Source organism: Octopus bimaculoides, chromosome Z (genome assembly GCF_046866305.1).
Source record: "Octopus bimaculoides isolate indiv1 chromosome Z, ASM4686630v1, whole genome shotgun sequence".
Taxonomy (NCBI): Eukaryota; Metazoa; Mollusca; class Cephalopoda; order Octopoda; family Octopodidae; genus Octopus; species Octopus bimaculoides.
This window is the reverse complement of record NC_142944.1, coordinates 30,802,254-30,822,089: the sequence shown is the minus strand read 5'-3', so window position 1 is coordinate 30,822,089 and position 19,836 is coordinate 30,802,254. Positions and strand designations below refer to the sequence as shown.

At 36.8% G+C, this 19,836-nt stretch overlaps 1 protein-coding gene across 3 annotated transcripts in view; it reads left to right on the top strand.

Moving 5' to 3' along the window:
- The window catches only part of LOC106881534 (OCIA domain-containing protein 1), a 78,678-nt gene that overhangs the window by 39,705 nt on the left and 19,137 nt on the right, over positions 1 to 19,836 (top strand). For all 3 annotated transcript variants that reach the window (XM_089365079.1, XM_089365080.1, XM_089365078.1), the window contains exons 4-5: positions 5,005 to 5,052; positions 11,646 to 11,769. In XM_089365079.1, coding sequence (XP_089221205.1) covers positions 5,005 to 5,052; positions 11,646 to 11,769 — 172 coding nt within the window. The remainder of the gene's footprint in view (positions 1 to 5,004; positions 5,053 to 11,645; positions 11,770 to 19,836) is intronic.

Sequence of the window (19,836 nt, the reverse complement as noted above, 5' to 3'; positions counted from 1 at the left end):
TAAAATAATGATGATGGTATTTCATTCATGATACTAAAGTTGTATGGTCAATAAGACCAGTGTTTCTTATCCTTTTCCCCTTGTATTTCCTCCTCACCCACCTCCTTTATCAATTGACTGTCCTGATTTTCTTTCACATATGATAATAAAAAATAATCTTGCATACATCATATGATAAATATTGATTTCAAATTTTAGTACCAAGACCAGCAAGTTCAGGAAAGGAAGTAAGTTGATTACATTGTCCCCAGTACTTCACTAGCACTTATTTTATCAACCCCAAAGGGAGGAAGGGCAAAGCTGACCTTGGCAGAATTTGAATTCAGAAAGTAAAGACTGACAGAATGTAGCTAAGCAGGAGTGGCTGTGTGGTAAGTAGCTTGCTTACCAACCACATGGTTCCAGGTTCAGTTCCACTGCTTGTCAACTTGGGCAAGTATCTTCTACTATAGCCTCAGGCCGACCAAAGCCTTTTGAGTGGATTTGGTAGACGGAAACTGAAAGAAGCCCGTCGTATATATGTATATATATATTGTGTGTCTGTGTTTGTCCCCCCAACATCGCTTGACAACCGATGCTGGTGTGTTTACATCCCCGTAACTTAGCGGTTCAGCAAAAGAGACCGATAGAATAAGTACTAGGCTTACAAAGAATAAGTCCTGGGGTCGATTTGCTCGACTAAAGGTGGTGCTCCAGCATGGACACAGTCAAATAACTAAAACAAGTAAGTAAGCATTTCACCTGGCATGCTAATGATTCTGCCAGTGATAAATATTACTTAACAATTTATTTATTTCTTCTCTCTTTCTCACTGTAATATATGTAATTTAGGCTTCACTGATTATATTTTGTTGTATAATTGTAATTCAACTCCTTTATAAACTCTAAACTAGAACCCAAAGTTTTTTTAAAAATTGGATATAGGTTAAAATTCTTATTGGAATATTTGGTGATAAAATTATCTTGTGGATTATTAATTAAGTTTGAAGTAAATGGAGAAAAAATTCCATCCATCCATTTATTTTCTATACCCACTATTCCTAAAAGGGTTATGAAGATAGAGTCCTCATGCACCTTCTCCAAAAGGTCTTACCGGAAGCAACATCATCATCATCGTTTAACGTCCGCTTTCCATGCTAGCATGGGTTGGACGACTTGACTGAGGACTGGTGAAACCGGATGGCAACACCAGACTCCAATCTAAATTTGGCAGAGTTTCTACAGCTGGATGCCCTTCCTAATGCCAACCACTTAGAGAGTGGTTGGCGTTCAGCTGGCTTCCCAAGTCTGATCAAAACTATGGATATTTATTATTCAACTGTCTCATTCTTGGTCTACCCATAGGTCACCTGCTGATTGGCTTGGCTTCAAAATTCCATCTTTCCAGCAACATTCTAATCACGTCTGTAGTACAAGAGCTGTGACCTCTCAAAGTAGAGAAGAAGTGGCTCAGCTTAGAGAAGTACCCTGAGTTAAGCATCCTATTGAGTAACATTTGTCCAGAGATCCTTCAGAGGAACCCCATTTCAACTGCTTGTATTCAGTAGCTGTAAATTAGAGCATGACTTGGAAGGTGTATGTTGATGGTCTATATTTCAAAGGGTATTGAAAGTCAAAGAAGTTATTAAGAACATCATTTACAACAATTATGTTTTATATAAGAGGCATAGCTGTATCATAAGAAGTTTATTTTTCAAACATTTGCTCTCAGGTTCAATCCCACTGTATGGCACCTTGTGAGTGGATTTAGTTGACGGAAACTGAAAGAACTCCATCGGGTAATACACTTGTATATGTGTGTATGATTGCAAACATAATGTGTGTTTGTATCTCCTTTTCTTGGCATTGTATGATAATTGTAAACAAATGTCACTGTTATACTATGTATGTTCTTTCCAATCTTTTGTGAAAGCATGCCCAGCCATAGGGTTAAAATACTTCACATAGAAGTAAGTGAGAGTTGGTGAAAAGAAAAGCATTCTGCTGTAGAAAATTTAACTCAACGAATTTCATCTGATCCATATAAGCATGGAAAAGTAGTTGTTAAAATAACAATGATACTGCTGTATCTCCACCATTCTGCCCAAGTTGATGTTTTGAGAAAATTTTATATCAATACATTTCTCTTTGAGCATAATTTGTACAAAACAATTATGACATACATTTCAAATAAACTGAAGCATTCGTATGTATAGAATAATGCATAGTATGAAGAAAAAATTTTATTGTCTTATACATCTACACATTTCACGCTGTTCAAAACTGCAGACGTGTAGCTGTTCAATCATGGTCCCATTTTAATTTAACAAGTAGTTTCTCTGTCGTTTTTGTTTTACTTTTTTAAAACAAAAGAAATAAAGCTGAAGATAAGGTAGGGAATAGGGCAATGTGAAGCAAAATGCCTTGCTCAAGGACACAATGTACCACTTAGTCCACGTATGATGTTAAGATCATGTCTCCCATCCTCAAATGTTAGGCTATACATACTTGTGAGAACCTTTAAAAGTTTTCTTTTAGCAGAGGGTTTTGTAGGGTTTGTGCAGATATTGCAAAACTAAGTTATGTAATAACTTAGCTGTTAGTAATGCGTGAACAGAAAGCTTCAGCAAATAAATTGTCTGCTCATATATGTTTGAATTGGTAATATTTTAGTTTATGAAAGGTGGTGAGCTGGCAGAATCATTAACATGCTGGGCAAAATGTTTAACATCATTTTGTCCATCTTTACATTCTGAGTTCAAATTGCACCTAGGTTGACTTTGTCTTTTATCTTTATGGGGTCAATGAAATAAGTACCAGTAGAGTATTGGGGTCAATGTAATTGACTTATCCTAAATTTGCTGGCCTTGTGCTAAAATTTGAAACTAATATTTACTTTATGATGAGAGAAAAATCAATCCATCATCATTTTACTTTCTACTTTTCTTTGCTTGCATAGGTCAAATGGAATTTGATGATTCAGATTTTTTGTGGCCAGATGTGTTTTTTTTTTATAAATCCTCACTTATTTCTAAGCAAGGTAATAATCCTCTAGTCTATTAGATAACAAACAGCTTCACTGAAGAAGTGACAAAAGACCAGGATGTTTAGCAATATAGGCACTTCACTTAATCAATCCTCTCTTCACATTGCCCTCTTCCCTACCTCATCATCCCTATATATCTCTTTGAAATACCATCAATTCATTTTCACTCTCTCCTCTAAATATGAATGGCCATGTAGCCCCTTAACAATGAATACCTGCTCTAACTCAACCTCTTCTCTCATATCTTAACCTGCATCTTACACGAGGATTCATCCCACCTCCTCAGATTTTCTAGACTTGCATGCTGCATGAAAGCCTCACTGCTGCCAGTGGCACATAAAATAGCATCAAGTGGTTAATGTTAGGAAGGGCATCCAGCTGTAGAAACTGTGCCAAGGAAGACACTGGAGCATAATGCAGTCTTTGGACCCGTCAGATCCTTGTCAAACCATCCAACCCAAGCTAGCATGAAACATGAATGTTAAATGATGAAAATGATGATGATGATGCTAATATATAAATATATATATATATATATAAAAGGCAGTGAGCTGACAGAATCGTTAGCACACTGGGCAAAATACTTAGCAGCATTTTGTCCAACTTTACGTTCTAAGTTCAAATTCCACCAGGGTCGACTTTACCTTTCATCCTTTGAGGGTCAATAAAATAAGTACTGGTTGAGCACTGGGGTTGATGTAATCAACTTAACCCCTCCCCAAATTTGCTGGCCTTGTGCCAAAATTTGAAACCAATACAAACACATCATGGATTTTCCTGTCATAGACTTCAGATAGAAGTTCTGCAATTTCTTGTTGAACAGCCTTTACATTAGCTTTCTCCCTCCATCAAATCGATATTGCCTGTACAAGTACCCAATGTGCCACACCTCAGATGTTGACGTGATCACAGTAAAACTTTTATAAGATGAAATGTTTTATTCAAGAATACAATTCACCATCCCGACCAAGAATTGAAACCATGATCTCATGATAGTGAGTACAACATCCTAAACATAATGATGGTCATCATTTACTTCTTCTGCTAGTCAGCTATTGAAGATGACAAGTCTGAACGCTCACTGGTCAAGTTTACCTGTCTACTAATAGGTACCATGAGTAAGTGCTTCTATCAACAATAGCACTTGTAGTTAATGATTCCCGTGGATCTGAAATAGGTCATTTGTACACTATGACCGAGAAAAGAAACAGGGTAGGTAGGACTGGAATCATTTGGGCAAATATCTGCTCAGTGAGACTTGGTCTAAGACTAAGCAAACAGCAACAACTGTAGATGTAGAACACTATGTTAGTAAATGTAGTACTCAATATGGTTAATAGAAAAGATAAAATAAGGCGGCGAGCTGGCAGAAACATTAACACGCCGGGTGAAATGCTTAGCGGTATTTTGTCTGCCGCTACGTTCTGAGTTCAAATTCCACCGAGGTCGACTTTGCCTTTCATCCTTTCAGGGTCGATTAAATAAGTACCAGTAATGCACTGGGGTTGATATAATCGACTTAACCCGTTTTTCTGTCCTTGTTTGTCCCCTCTGTGTGTAGCCCCTTGTGGACAATAAAGAAATAAGAAAAGATAAAATAGCTTCATGAAATAAACAATCACAAAATATTTTATCTTATATTTATAAGATAAAATATTTTATTTTATTTATATATATATATATGTATATATATATATATGTATATATATATATATATATATATATATATATATATATATATATATATATGTTATAGATATATACATTATATAATATCGATACATACATACAGATACAACATACATCATACATATATTCAAGGTGGTGCCCCATCATGGCCACAGTTTAATGACTGAAACAAGTAAAAGATAAAGATATATCATATGCATAAACACACATATCAGTATGTGTGTATGATTTGTTTTATTTAGCCAATATTTTGTTTATATTCTTAACCTCTAAATAATTCTATCTTTCAGGATATCTTAAACCACATCCAAAATTTGGAGCAACTTTAAAAAATATAGGTATGGTGTTTTGTTTTGTTTTTTTTTTCTTTTCTCTTCTTTTTAATACACATATATGTTAAAACAGCTAAACAGAACAAGGGAACAAAGAAGAATATGAAATATGATATAAGTTTAATGCTTGTAAAATTGAAATGCAAGCAAAGTCTGGTTTAAAATAGTAGCCTTATTTTCACTCATATCATCGTCGTCATCATTTAACGTCCGCTTTCCATGCTAGCATGGGTTGGACGATTTGACTGAGGACTGGTGAACCAGATGGCTACACCAGCCTACAATCTGATTTGGCAGAGTTTCTACAGCTGGATGCCCTTCCTAACGCCAACCACTCTGAGAGTGTAGTGGGTGCTTTTACGTGCCACCGGCACGAAGGCCAGTCAGGAGGTACTGGCAACGACCACGCTCGAGATGGTGTATTTTACGTGCCACCTGCACAGGAGCCAGTCCAGCGGTACTGGCAAAGAACTTGCTTGAATGTCTTTTCACGTGCCACTGGCATGTGGTAATGATCACACTCAAATGGTGCTATTTACGTGCCACCGGCACAAGTGCTCTGGCAACGATCACGCTCGGACGGTGCTCTTAGTGATCCACATGTACAGGTGCCATCACAATTTCGCTTTCGCTTGCCCCAAAAGGTCTTCGCAAGTCGAGTTTAGTGTTCAATGAAGAGACGTTGGCATGGGTGCCAGTCTACAAATTTAGTTCGATTTCGATTTCACTTGTCTCAACAGGTCTTTGCAAACTGAGTGTAGTGTTCAATGAAGGAAAGGTACGCATAAGTGGGCTGGCTACATCCCTGGCAGAGGCCTTGGATTTTGGTCTCACTTGGCTTGCCAGATCTTCTCACGCACAGCATATTTCCATATAGCCTTATTTTCACTCATACCGATGCTTGCATGGGTTAGACAAGAATATATTTAGGCAGAGTTTCAACTGTTAGATGCCTTTCCTGGCACCATTCCCAGCTTGTTACTAAGCAAGGTAATAATCTCCTAGTCTTTGAAACAACGAATAGCCCAGACATACTTTTGTGAAAGACTGGAAACAAACGACATCATTTCTTTGAAATGTGTTGCTTTTGTTTACAGCATGTAGCACATCAAGATAATACTAAGACAACCCAGACATGCTTTTGTTGTGATCTGCAAGCAAACAAATCATTGAAGGAGAAATACAAACACACACACACACACTCTCTCTCTCTCTCTCATACCTGCATATGATGGGCTTCTTGACCCGATGTTCACGATCAAATGCCACATTACTTCTACACTTCCACATATCTATATACACACCTCCTATGCCAACACACATGCACACACCATCCCTATACCTACTTCAAGACACACAAATACACTGATACATGCATCTACACACCTATTGCTTCCTCCTTTCTCAATTCCCACCATAAAATGGCCTACCCCTTGGTTTTTAAACTTTTGCCTTTCTCCTACATTCAAGTCAATACTGTGTTCCATAGTGTTAGTGGTGCTATTACATCACTTGTTAAGGTTATCTTTACAGATTTTCTATAGAAGTTATAGCCAACACAGATTTGTTGTGATGTTTTGTGTTCAAGTACGCCTAATGTGAACCACAATGAGATAGAAGATGAAAAATGGGTGGTAGGTGTATACGCACACACATACACACACATATATACATACATACGTACATACATGTGTATGCATGTGTGTATGCACATACAACATTCAGAGAGAGAGAGAGATAAACATGGTATATATATATATATATATATATATATATATATATAATCATTGTGACCATGGTCAAACATTCCTGGCAAAATCCACAATTCCTGACTTTTCGTTGTTCATGACAACTGCTCCTTACTGAGGTTTGTATTGTCTGAGAGTTGATCAATGAATATTTGAGCAGGTTTTCCTCTGCTGCATCTTCCATGAGCTGATTCCCACAAAAGTAGTTTGTCTATAACTTTATAACTTCCTGTTTATGTCTCCAGCAATGTCTTGCAAACCATAACTGTCTTTGAGCAATTGTAGTTGCTACTTTGGACAAGTTCCCGTATAAACTCTCTTTTGTAATATGTTGATACCAATTTGTGTTTTGTGCAAACTCAAAGCATTTTAGTGTATGCATTATTTAGTTTCTCCTCAAGGTTACAAAGCAAACTTGTCGACTACCCAACCATAAATGTGCCTATATTTCATCCCCATCATCATCATTATTATCACCATTTGATGCTCTGTTTCCCATGCTGGCATGGACTGGATGGTTTGACCGGAGCTGACAAGATAGGGAACTGTGCCATGCTCCCCTGTCTGTTTTGGAATGGTTTCTACAGCTAGATGCCCTTCCTAATGCCAACCACTTTACACATATAGTGGGTGCTTTTTACATGGCACCAGCAGCAACAAGGTCACCATGTAGCTAGCCAGGCAAAGATCCCTCAACTAAGAGGGAGAGTGAGATGCCTCTGTGTCAGGTGATGAGTATGAGAGAGAGAGACAGAAAGAGGTGTCTTGCAATAGGAAAGATACATGGTTGCCCCATTTGGGAAAAGAGATGTAGTGTACCCTCAATGTACAGGAAGGTGAATATAAGTGAAGTGGTATGAAGGATTGGACAGGGTAAGTGGATAGGAAGTTCACAAGAGTGCAAAGGGGGAGGGAGAAATCAAAGAGAGGGGAATACAGTGAGTGGTGAAAATGGGTGGATGGGAAAGGGATTGGAACAGGAGTTGTTGGGGAGAGATTCATCAGAGACAGATTGTGTGCAGGGGCATGGATGTAAGAGACATGCCCTTAGGGCTGCATTTTTGTAAATTGTCAATCATCTCAGTTGTTTGTCAACTCCTCAAGTGGCTCCACATCTTGAGATCAGCCCTCACCACTTCATCTCATGTCTGTGGAGGTGCATGGCTTAGTGGCTAGGATGTTGGACTCATGATCATAAGATTGTGGTTTCGATTCCTGGACCGGGCGACACGTTGTGTTCTTGAGCAAAACATTTCATTTCACATTGCTTCAGTCCACTCAGTTGGCAAAAATGAGTAATCCTGCAACGGACTGGCATCCCATCCAGGTGAGGAATATATATACGCCATAAAACCAGGAAACTATCCCTTATGAGTTGGCATGACTCGGAAAGAAAACTTTTTTCTATCCCATGTCTTTAGGGTCTCTCTCTTCCCTCTTCCACAGGTTCCATCCACATTTAATAATCAGCTCCTTTTTATACATATCTCCTCATCTATATGCAATACATGACCATACTGGCCATCTTCTCTCTTGCACACTACATCTAATACCTCTTATGCCCAATTTTTCTCTCAGCACATTTACTCTTTCTTGTACATGCTCACTGACATTGCATAACCGGCAAAACATGCAAGCTTCATTTCTTTCAACCCATTGCATGTCCTGCATTCATAGCCCATATATTAAACTACCATGTAGCATTGCTGTTTCTACACAAGCCTAGAAGGTTGGAAGAATGGAGATAGCAGAGAAATATATAAGGTGGCTAGAAGAGAAGCTAGCTGACAGGTCTAGCTTGCAAAGGGAGAAGCATACAGGAAGGTTTGACAATGTTCTACAGCATGAGAATCAGAAGCATGAAGTCATCAGCATTGCAAGACAGTGTATTTAGAGAAAACTCCTCATATTGTGGTAAAGAAGTGTAAATGGATGGATGATAGTACACTTGCACTTAATGATTCTAAAAAGAAAGAGGCATGGAAGTGCTACTCTGAAAAGCTACTAAATGTGGAGAATGCATGGAAGAAAGAGAACTTTCCTAACAGAGGGCCTAGCTAAAGCAATTAAGAATATGAAGATAGGGAAAGCCCCTGGTCCAGCAGCAGTTACCACCAAGATGCTTTAGCAGAGTGGGATACAGCCTAGTCACCCATGTAGTTAATCGGGTTGTCCAGGAATATATCATACCCAATGACTGATATAGCAGCATTACAGTCAACTGTTACAAGGAGATGCCTTAGAGTGAAACAATTACAGGGGTATCAAATTCCAGGGTCTGGTCAGGGAAGTTAAAGAAAGAGTCATAGTTCAACTGCTTAAGAATAGAATTAATCTAGATAAATGCAGTTTGGTTTTGTATGAGGTAGAAGTACTGCTGATGCTCTCTTTGTAGTAAGGCAACTGCAGGAGAAGTGCTGTCCTGGGCATTTGTTAACATGGAGAAAGCCTTTGACATAGTCCTTTGTTCACTGATCTAATGATCAATAGGGAAGATTGAGCTGGTGAGAGTCATATAACTCAAGTACTGAAAGTACTGTCAGTAAGGGGAGAGTTAGTAATAAGTATAGTAATGTGCAGGTAGAAGTACACCAGGCTCAGTTCTCAGTCCCCTCTTATTTGTAATAGAAACCTCAGGTGTGAATATGAAAGTAGCTATATTCATATATATATATATATATATATATATATATATATATATATATAAACACACACACACACACAGTTATATATAAATATGTATGTGTGTATCTATATCTGTAGGGAAGTTAAGAATGTTTGCAGAAATGGTAACAGTATTGAATTATCTATAAATTTTACATTTTATTCCCAACATTTTAACAAAAAGCAAAAACCACTCTTTCAGTCTTGCTGGTAGAGTAATACCATAATATTTACACATGTGAATATAGGTTAAAATAGGACAGCATTCAGGCGTAGAAGATACAGTTACTTTCCATGTTTTACAAAGTTAATCAGATAATGTATCATAGAAATTTCCTTGTATATTTTCATGTTTTACAAATTCAATCGAAAACTTCTTGTTGTGCCAGATGTGTGCAAATACCTTAAAGGGCTTTAGTAAAGGGTGCAGGCATGGCTGTGTGATAAGAAGTTTGCTAACCAACTACATGGTTCTGCATTCAGTTCCACTGTGTGGCAGCTTGGACAAATGTTTTCTATTATAGCCTCAGGCTACCAAAGCCTTGTGAGTGAATTTGGTTGATGGAAACTGAAAGAAGCCCATCACACATATATATATATATATCTGTGTATGTGTCTTTGTATCTGTGTTTATTCCCCAACCACTACTTGACAACTGGTATTGGTGTGTGAATATTCCCATAAATTAGCAGTTCAGTAATGGAATCTGATAGAATAAGTACCAAACTTTATAAAATAAATACTGGGATTAATTTATTCAACTAAATTTCTTCAAGGTGGTGCACTAGCATCGCCGCAGTCTAATGACTGAACCAAGAAAAAGATTTTTAAAAAAAAAATCAGATGAATATACATGTATTTAACCTTAGAGGTTATTCTGTCAAGGCTAGACCAAAGCTATCATCAATTTAACTAAGAGGGAGAGAGAGTGAGAAAGAGTGTACCAAATAACACAGATTACTATGACTACCATTGATTGCTTAGATAGTTCCATAAGCAGAAGCAGTATTACTATTGTTTAAATAACCAAAAGTTGACTCATAGTCCTTAATTGACTAAAATTTCCAATTGGTTAAAGTTTCTCTATAGTCAAAATTTCTAACTGGCTAAAATTAAATGCATGATAGCTGTTGAATGGAGTCTATATATATATATATATATATATCTTTGGAGTAGTGTTAAGCATAGCACTGTTTTTTCTGAAGCAATTTCTAGTCTTGAACTTCCTTGAACCAGTTTACTTCACAGAGTATCCAATATATTGTGTTAAAAATAATAAAGATTTTAATCCAAGGTTAAAACTGAAGTGCAGGTGTGAAGGTAGTCATACGAATCAGAAAGGGGGTCTACACCTTACCTGAAGACAAACAGAAAAGTATTCCTAATTAAACACATCATCATTTTAATGCCTGCTTTTTTATGCTTGTGTAGGTCAGATGGACTTCAATGAGGTGAATTTTCTATGGTTGAATGGCTTTCTTGTTGTCAACCATCACTTACTTCCAAGTTGATATTTCCCCTTGGCCAGACGAGTAAGATTGGAAAAGAATAACACCACTTGTATGACAGTGATATGCATTTAACTTTCATTTGATGTCAAAATGGAGAGGCACAAATGCACACACACATGCAATGGGCTTCTTTCAGTTTCCATCTACTGAATCCCACAAGGCTTTGGTCAACATGGGCATCTACCAGAAGACACTTGCCATACAGTGGGACTGAACCTGAAACCACATGGTTGGAAAGCAAAATTCTCAATCACACTGCCATGCATGAAATTAGACATGCAAAGGATGAATTTATTAGCCTGAGAAACTTTTTAAACCAATATTTCTCATATGACTGAGCTGTATAAATTAAAGGTAGGGTGGAGGGCAACAAACTTCCATATTTTGGACTTTTTAAACTCTATTTTTGAGAAAATGAACCTGTACAAAGTATTATGTGAATGCAAACTCTATTTTGTCTTCTCGTTATTAAAGAGAAAAGGACCAAAAAATTTCTGTAGTATTTATGTGTGGGAGATGGGTGTTATTTGTCAATATGAGAACTACTGTGCTGGCTGTCTTAAATTGCCTTCTTTAGCTTTATACAAATATCTCCATTTACTGACTTCTCATTGCCAACTATCTTAATTCTCTTTCCAACCATTTTGCTGACCATATTAATTCTCTTTCATTGCAGGTGCTGGTTTAGCAGGTTATATTCTTGGCAAATTATCTTATCAAAATGAATGTAGGAAAAAAATTTTATCTCTCCCGAACAGCAAGCTTGCTGAAACTCTTCGACAACGTTTCTCAGGAGGCAGGTAATTTTCTCTTTCTCCTTAAATAATTGCTTCGTTTTTTAAAAATTACTTTTCTTGATTATTCTAGTTCATTTCCCCTTTTTCCCTCCTCCCCAGTAATTAAAATACAGTTCAGTATTGATTACCTGAAGGGTTGAAGACATAGCAGCAGAAAGAACCAACAGCTATCACCTATAAATGTGTATGGCTTGGTAACATGTGCTATGCTTTCACTAATTGTTTTAGGTGGGTTTGGTAGTTGGAAACCAGGATGTTAAATCAAAAGAAAAAAAACAAAGCAAAGAGAATCCAAGAAGACTAGTAGGGGTCCACTTCAACAAGAATTATTTTTAACCCTTTAGCATTCAGATTATTCTGTCAAATGTAATGCTTATTTATTCACATTATTTTGTATTAATCATGTATTATCTCATCGTCTTGAGATTTTGATAATGTGATTGTTTATTTTTAGAATGACATTGTAGAGTAGGTATGAGAGGTTAGGTCTTACCAGTTTGAACATAAAACAGATAGAATATTTGGGCTTGATATGGACGGTTTAAATGATGAACAGTTAATGGCAAAAATAACTGTAAAAGTTAAGCAAATATACTGTTGGGAGTAGAGTAATGGACATGTTAGACAAAATCCATCTTAAAGATTAAGATGAAAGGGTGTTTTTTTAAAAAAGTGATAAAGACAGAAGTGTGTTTAAGCTCCCTCTATCAGAGCTGCTGGAAGCAAATGATAGAGAATGCAAAACAATATAAGAGTGCATATAGAGAGAAGTAGTAGGAGACAAAACTTGGTGAGAGAGGGTGGAGAAAGAGAAAGAAAAGCTGGGGGTTGAAAGGGAAATGAGAATAAGAGGAAAGCTAAAGGATAAAACAGGAATTACTGTATTGGGGGTGGTACTATATACGAGTTCTAGTGCTACATTTAGGATAGATATATTATAATGTACTGACCTCATTACATATGATATTGTTAGAAGGTGAGGAGGGGTTTGGCAGGGGGATTGTTTTCTTATTTTTTTCCCTTGTGTACTTCAAAGTAGTAAAGGTGAATGAATATAAAAAAAAATACAGAAGAGGAAAGACTTCAAAAAAATATGACTAAATTAGGGGAAAGAGAATAAAAAAAAAAGTTGTGAATATATAGGTGCAGGAGTGGCTGTGTGGTAAGTAGTTTGCTTACCAACCACATAGTTCCGGGTTCAGTCCCACTGCGTGGCACCTTGGGCAAGTGTCTTCTACTATAGCCTCGGGCCAACCAAAGCCTTGCGAGTGGATTTGGTAGACAGAAACTGAAAGAAGCCTGTCGTATATATGTATATATATATACATGTATGTGTGTGTATATGTTTGTGTGTCTGTGTTTGTCCCCCAACATCGCTTGACAACCGATGCTGGTGTGTTTACGTCCCCGTAACTTAGCAGTTCGGCAAAAGAGACCGACAGAATAAGTATTAGGCTTACAAAGAATAAGTTCTGGGGTTGATCTGCTCGACTAAAGGTGGTGCTCCAGCATGGCTGCAGTCAAATGACTGAAACAAGTAAAGGAGTAAAAGAGTATATGTTGCTTCTTACACTTCCTTAAGTATGTGATTCTATAATGAGTATGTCTGTATCTCTCTCTCTCTCTCTCTCTCTCTCTTGATGTGTCTTATTCTCTATCATTATTCCAATGTGCCAGAAAGGGAAAGGAAAAGAAAGAGAAAAAAGAAACAGATAGTTTTATGTCATAAGTTTCACAGACATATCACCTCTATCTCCACTCTCACTCTATTCACCCCTATATCTATTTTTCTATCTATCTACCTTTCTTGTGTGTCTCTTACTCTGTCTCTTTCACTTTCACCATTCCAGAAAGATTGATACAACTACTATTTCGACATTCTAATCTTTCTATACCACCTATATAGTTTGTATAAAGTAGGGTATTGAGATAATGTTCCTCTCTTTCTACACTGCCTATATATATTTCTGTACAGTAGGGTATGGTTTGAAAGAGACTTGGTAAATATTTCCCAAAATAAACAGTTTTCCTATGAAGTGGCAAGTGATATAGGTATCACTTCCCATCAGCACTCAAAGGGAGATAAATCTGTCAAATGATGACCAAACTTCACACCCTCATTTCACAATATTCACAATACAAACATAATACTACCTCTAATCTATTGAGCCCCATTATCATTAAAAATTTTAGTGTGGATTGCACAGTTGTGACACAATCTCAATAAAATTAGTAGTTCACCTTTTTGTCTTATAGTTTAATAAACTATACCAACATGGCATCAAGTACTCTCATGTCTGATATGAGTATATATATATATATATATATATATATATATATATATATATATATACACACACACAGCAATCACACATATGCACTGTGTGTGTGTATGTGTGTATTATTTATTTCAGTCAAATGAATTAACCTCAGTTTTTATTTTTTTAGCCTAGTTCTTATTTTACTAGTACCTTTTGACAAAAAAAATGTTACAGGGATTCAAACACACCAACACCAGTTGTCAAGTGATGATGGTGGGGGGATCAAAAACAGACACATACAATAGGCTTTCAGGTTCCATCTGCCAAAATTGTTCACAAGGCTTTGGTTGGCCTTAGGCTATAATAGAAGACACTTGACCAAGTTGTCATGCAGTGGGACTGAACCCAGAACTAAGTGGTTGGGAAGCAAACCACATAACCATATATTTATGTATGGAGTGTTAGATATTGTGATATATATATATATATATATATATATATATATCATTGTCATCATCATCATTTAACGTCCATGTTTCGTGCTGGCGTGGGTTAGACATTGTGCTCCAATGTCTACTTTGGCATTGTTTCCACAGCTTTACACTGTTCCTAATGCCAACCACTTTACACATGTACTTGGTGTCTTGTCTTTTTTTTTTTTTTTCATGCCATCAGCACTAATGAGATTGGCATGCAGCTTGCAAGACTACAAACCCAAAGAAGGAAAACTTTATGCTAGGAGACAAAGGGTTAAAGTAAGAAGTGGGGTGGGGAATGAAATCCAAATTAACCTGGCATATGATTTGCATACTGCTATAGGTCCCACTTTTTCAAGGGCTTCCAAGATATTAATTTTGGTTCGGTGGTTCTGCTCATGTTTTATTGCAGTAGTACTTACTTCAGTTCTTACCGTATTCATTTTTTTATGCACAGCAAGCTTGTTAATGTTTTGCTCATACTCAAAATACTTTAACTATTAAAGTTCTGTCCCACAGATATTCTCACCTTCTCCCAAGTCACAATTCAAATAGTATTGTTAAGGGTAGCAGTCTTCTCTATGAAAAACAAAGTTTAGCCTCATTTTAGAAAGAAATTCCTGTTGAAAGACTTTCTTTTTTTCATCATGTGTGTTATTTTTGTCTTCATAATTTTCAAGCATACTGATTATTAATATCTCAGGTGTTGAATTATAATTCACTAATATTATATACTTATGATTAATTTATTATTATTATTTATTTATTAATAATCTAATTAGTAAATTAATACCTAGGAATCGATATCCTGTAAATAGATATGGAAACACGTATGTGTTACCAGCTTAGCTGTATTCAGCCTACTTTGGCAGGTGAAAGGACATGACAATACATAAAATCACCATGATCACAATGTGTGTTTGTACTCTTTCTATCACTGCTTTGTGCACCTTCTCACAAAATTGTTCTGATCTGGCGGTCACTATTATTGACTATCATCAATATTGACTGATTTACAATCAAGAAAGCTTTACTTTCTGATCAGCTTAGGCTGGCGTCTTGATATCTGATGCTGAAGAGAACTCGTGAGTTCAAAATACCACCATCAGTGAATAGAGGGTGCTCTGAGCTGACTATAGTGTTTTGACAGCTTTTATCTTAAATGATAATTTTTTCTCCCCAACAAATTGCAATAAAAATTCTTTGTAAGTTCAAATATCTCTCAAGTTTAATTAAACTGGTCTTATTTTACTGATATCTATTTGTATTCTTTCCATTACTGGTTTGGACATCTCACAGAATTATTTATAAATCTGCCAAGAACTGCACAGATTGGTGCTGATATAGCAACCATGTTGATAATATCACTAACATTGTGTACATTGAAGATATCCAGTGTTAAAACCTTCTTGATTTTCTTCTCATCTAGCTATTTAATTCACTTAAAGTTTTAATACTTATTTAATTTTATCTTTAATTCAAATCATTAACCTTCATCATCTTCATCATCAACAATTATGACAGCTACTGCCTACAAAAGCAAGAGTTGTGTATCAGAGAAGATTTAGTTCTTTAAATAACAATGTTATGTGAGAAGAAATTTGCTTAACATGTTACAAATGCATTAGAAAGCTAAAGATTTGTGTTTTTAGTTTTGCTTTAAAATGAAATCAGAATTTATAGGGGTAGGGTCCAGTCATTTAAATTCACCACAGACTAGTTCTTTGGATAAAAGCATTGTAAAGGTTGTTAATGCCCAGACATACACACACACACACACACAATGGGCTTCTTTCAGTTTCCATCTATCAAAACTAATCACAATGTACATTATTTATATTTGACGGATATTTGTCCTCATCTTGTTTGTTGTTAACACAATGTTTCAGTTGATATACCCTCCAGCCTTCATCAGGTGTCTTGGGGAAATTTCGAACCTGGGTTCTCATTCCTGAGGTATTTTTCGATGTTGTTGTTGTTGTTCTTCTTCTTCTTCTTCTTCTTCTTCTTATTATTATTATTATTCAGGTCACTGCCTGGAATCGAACTCGGAATCTTGGGGTTAGTAACCTACACTCTTAACCATTATGCCATATGCCTATGGGCAATTATGAAGTGAATTTTAGGGCTTATAAATCTAATATTTTCCTATCCTTAATACCGGTTCCTATATGCTGCTCATATCTGCACTCGGTCTTCTTAGGAGGTTGCTGCGTCCTAGCATATGTGCTGCTTCTTTTAGTTTTCGTATTTTCCAGTGGTATTCTCTGTCTATTATTTTAACTTCACCCCACAGGTGGAGGTGGTCTCCATTTTGCCATACATGATCCGCTATACCCGATTTATCAATATCTCCCCGTGTCACAGCTTTGCAATCTTCATCTACTCTTATTTTGAGGGGGCGACATGTTTCGCCTTTGTATAACCTACCACAGCTACATGGGATGGAGTACATGCAGTCTTTGGTCATATTCTCTTCTATTGGTGGTTTTTCTCGGAGGAGATATTTGCAAAGTGTTGTATTACTCTTGAACACTGTCCTGATGTCATATGGGCTGCATATCTTTTGTATCTTTTTGGGGAGAGACCTTTCACATAGGGTAGACAGATTGTGGACAGTTTATTAGTCTCATCCTCTCCGTTCTTCATAATTGGAGTGGATAGTACATTTTTGGGGTAGTTGTTGCTTAACAGATTGTTATTGAGCTTGATCATTTCTTCGTGGTGTCTATCACCTTCGCTACTTGTATTATTTGCATGATGTTTTAGGCACTGAGCAATCCCTTTCTTTACACTGTATGGATGGTAGGAATTGAAGCTGAGGTATCATCCAGTGAAGGTCGGCTTGTGGTATATGGATATCCTAAATCTATACTTGGTGCATGTTAATAACACGCCATCAATTCCCACCTTCTATATAGTGTGAAGAGAGGGATTGCTCAGTGCCTAAAACATCAAGCAAAGAATATAAGTAGCAATCATGATACCCACCATGAAGAAATGATCAAGCTCAGTAACAATCTATTAAGCAACAACTACCCCCAAAACATACTATCCACTCCAATTATGAAGAAAAGAGAAGATGACACCAATAAACTGTCCACAATCTGTCTACCCTATGTGAAAGGCCTCTCTGTAAAGATACAAAAGATATGCGGCCCATATGACATCAGGACAGTATTCAAGAGTAATACAACACTTCGCAAATATCTCCTTCGAGTAAAACCACCAATAGAAAAGAATATGACCAAAGACTGCCTGTATTCCATCCCATGCAGCTGTGGTAAGTTATACAAAGGCAAAACATGCCGCCCCCTCAAAATAAGAGTAGAGGAACATTGCAAAGCTGTGACACGAGGAGATATTGATAAATTAGGTATAGCTGATCATGTATGGAAAAATGGAGACCACCTCTCACTGTGGGATGAAGTTAAAATAATAGACAGAGAACACCACTGGAAAATACGAAAACTAAAAGAAGCAGCACATATGCTAGAACACAACAACCTCATAAGCAGACCGAGTGCAGATATGAGTAGCATATGGGAACCAGTATTAAGGATAGGAAAATATTAGATTTATAAGCCCTAAAATTCACTTCATAATTGCCCTTGGGCATATGGCATAATGGTTAAGAGCACGGGCTACTAACCCCAAGATTCCGAGTTCGATTCCAGGCAGTGACCTGAATAATAATAATAATAATGATAATAATAACATTGAAAAATACCTTAGGAATGATAACCCAGGTTCAAAATTTCCCCAAGATACCTGATGAAGGATGGAGGGTATATCAGCTGAAACATTGTGTTAACAACAAACAAGATGAGGACAAATATCTGTCAAATGTAAATAATGTACATAATTCCTCATCTCTTAAATATAGAACTGTATAATCACGTTTTGGCTAGCCCAGAGCTTTAATAGGGGTCATTTGCCCAAGATGCCATGCAATGGAACAGAATCCAAAACCATGTGGTTAGGAAGCAAATTTCTTACTACATGTGCTCTTAGATCCTGAAAGCAATTATGATTTGATTAAATAACTAGGTTTTAGGTTAGATAAAGATATGGTACGAGATCTGATCAACATGTATCTAGATTGGTGCTATAAAAACAAAACTACAACACATACCAATTTGGCATTTAATCTTTCAGCATAGTCCCCTTCGGAAGCCACACACACAATCCAGCGCTGTTTCCATTGATGGAAGCATTCCTGGAACTCATTTTCTGGGATAATCAACAGCTGCCTCGTGGCATTCACTTTGATTTCCTCGACATCTTGAAATCTTCTTTCCTTCAAGCGGGATTTGATTTAAGGTACCACACAGTGGGACTAAACCCAGAACCATGAGGCTGAGAAGCAAGCTTATTACCACACAGCCACTTTTGTGATGTTTTTCTCAGTTCTGCTGGTTGCTGGTCTCCCAGCAAGTTCATCACTATCAACATTTTTTCGCCCATCCTGGAAACATCTGAACCACTTATACCCTTGTGTGTGGCTCATACACTCCTCGTGATACACTTTCTGCAACTTTGCATAGGCCTCTGAACAGGTATTGCCAAGCTTTTGGCAAAATTTGGTGAAGATTCTCTGCTCAACTTTCTCTGTCGTTGTAAACAGCAGAAGTAAGCTAGGCTTACAACTTAGGCCACATACACAGCAGAGTTCACGGTCAATCTGTGCCAAGTGGCTTCACTCTGTGTGCTTTAGCTTTGTTACTATGACAACAGTCTGGATACTTATTGATCAGACCACATATGTCTAAGTTTTATTTTGATTTCAAAACCTTTGAAGTTTGACTCAGTTGATATAAATATTTTGTAAATTGCCACCCTGTTTTTGTTTATCATTGTAAAGTTTATTTTATGTCTGCTAACATAACACAGTCTCTGATGTTTGTGATGATACCACAGACTGTGAGATGACCTGTAGAATGGACAGACAGATAGAAATATTTGGTGTCTAGTTTGATTTTTGACGAGGTTGTTATCCATCACTACACTGCTGGTAAAAATGTTAATCACGTACATACCTTCATAAATTGTTCAAAGTGAAAGTGTTTGTTTTAAAGTCTGTGTTGTGTTCTATGTTGAAAGACATACAGAAAGACACTCTAACAACCAAATCAAAATAACTCAGATTGGAGCCTGGTGTAGCCATCTGGTTTCACCAGTCCTCAGTCAAATCGTCCAACCCATGCTAGCATGGAAAGCGGACGTTAAACAATGACGATGGTGATGTTATATATATATATATATATATATATATATATATATATGAATAATATTTTTATAAACAAACCCGAAAGGAAAGGCTTTGCAAGTTA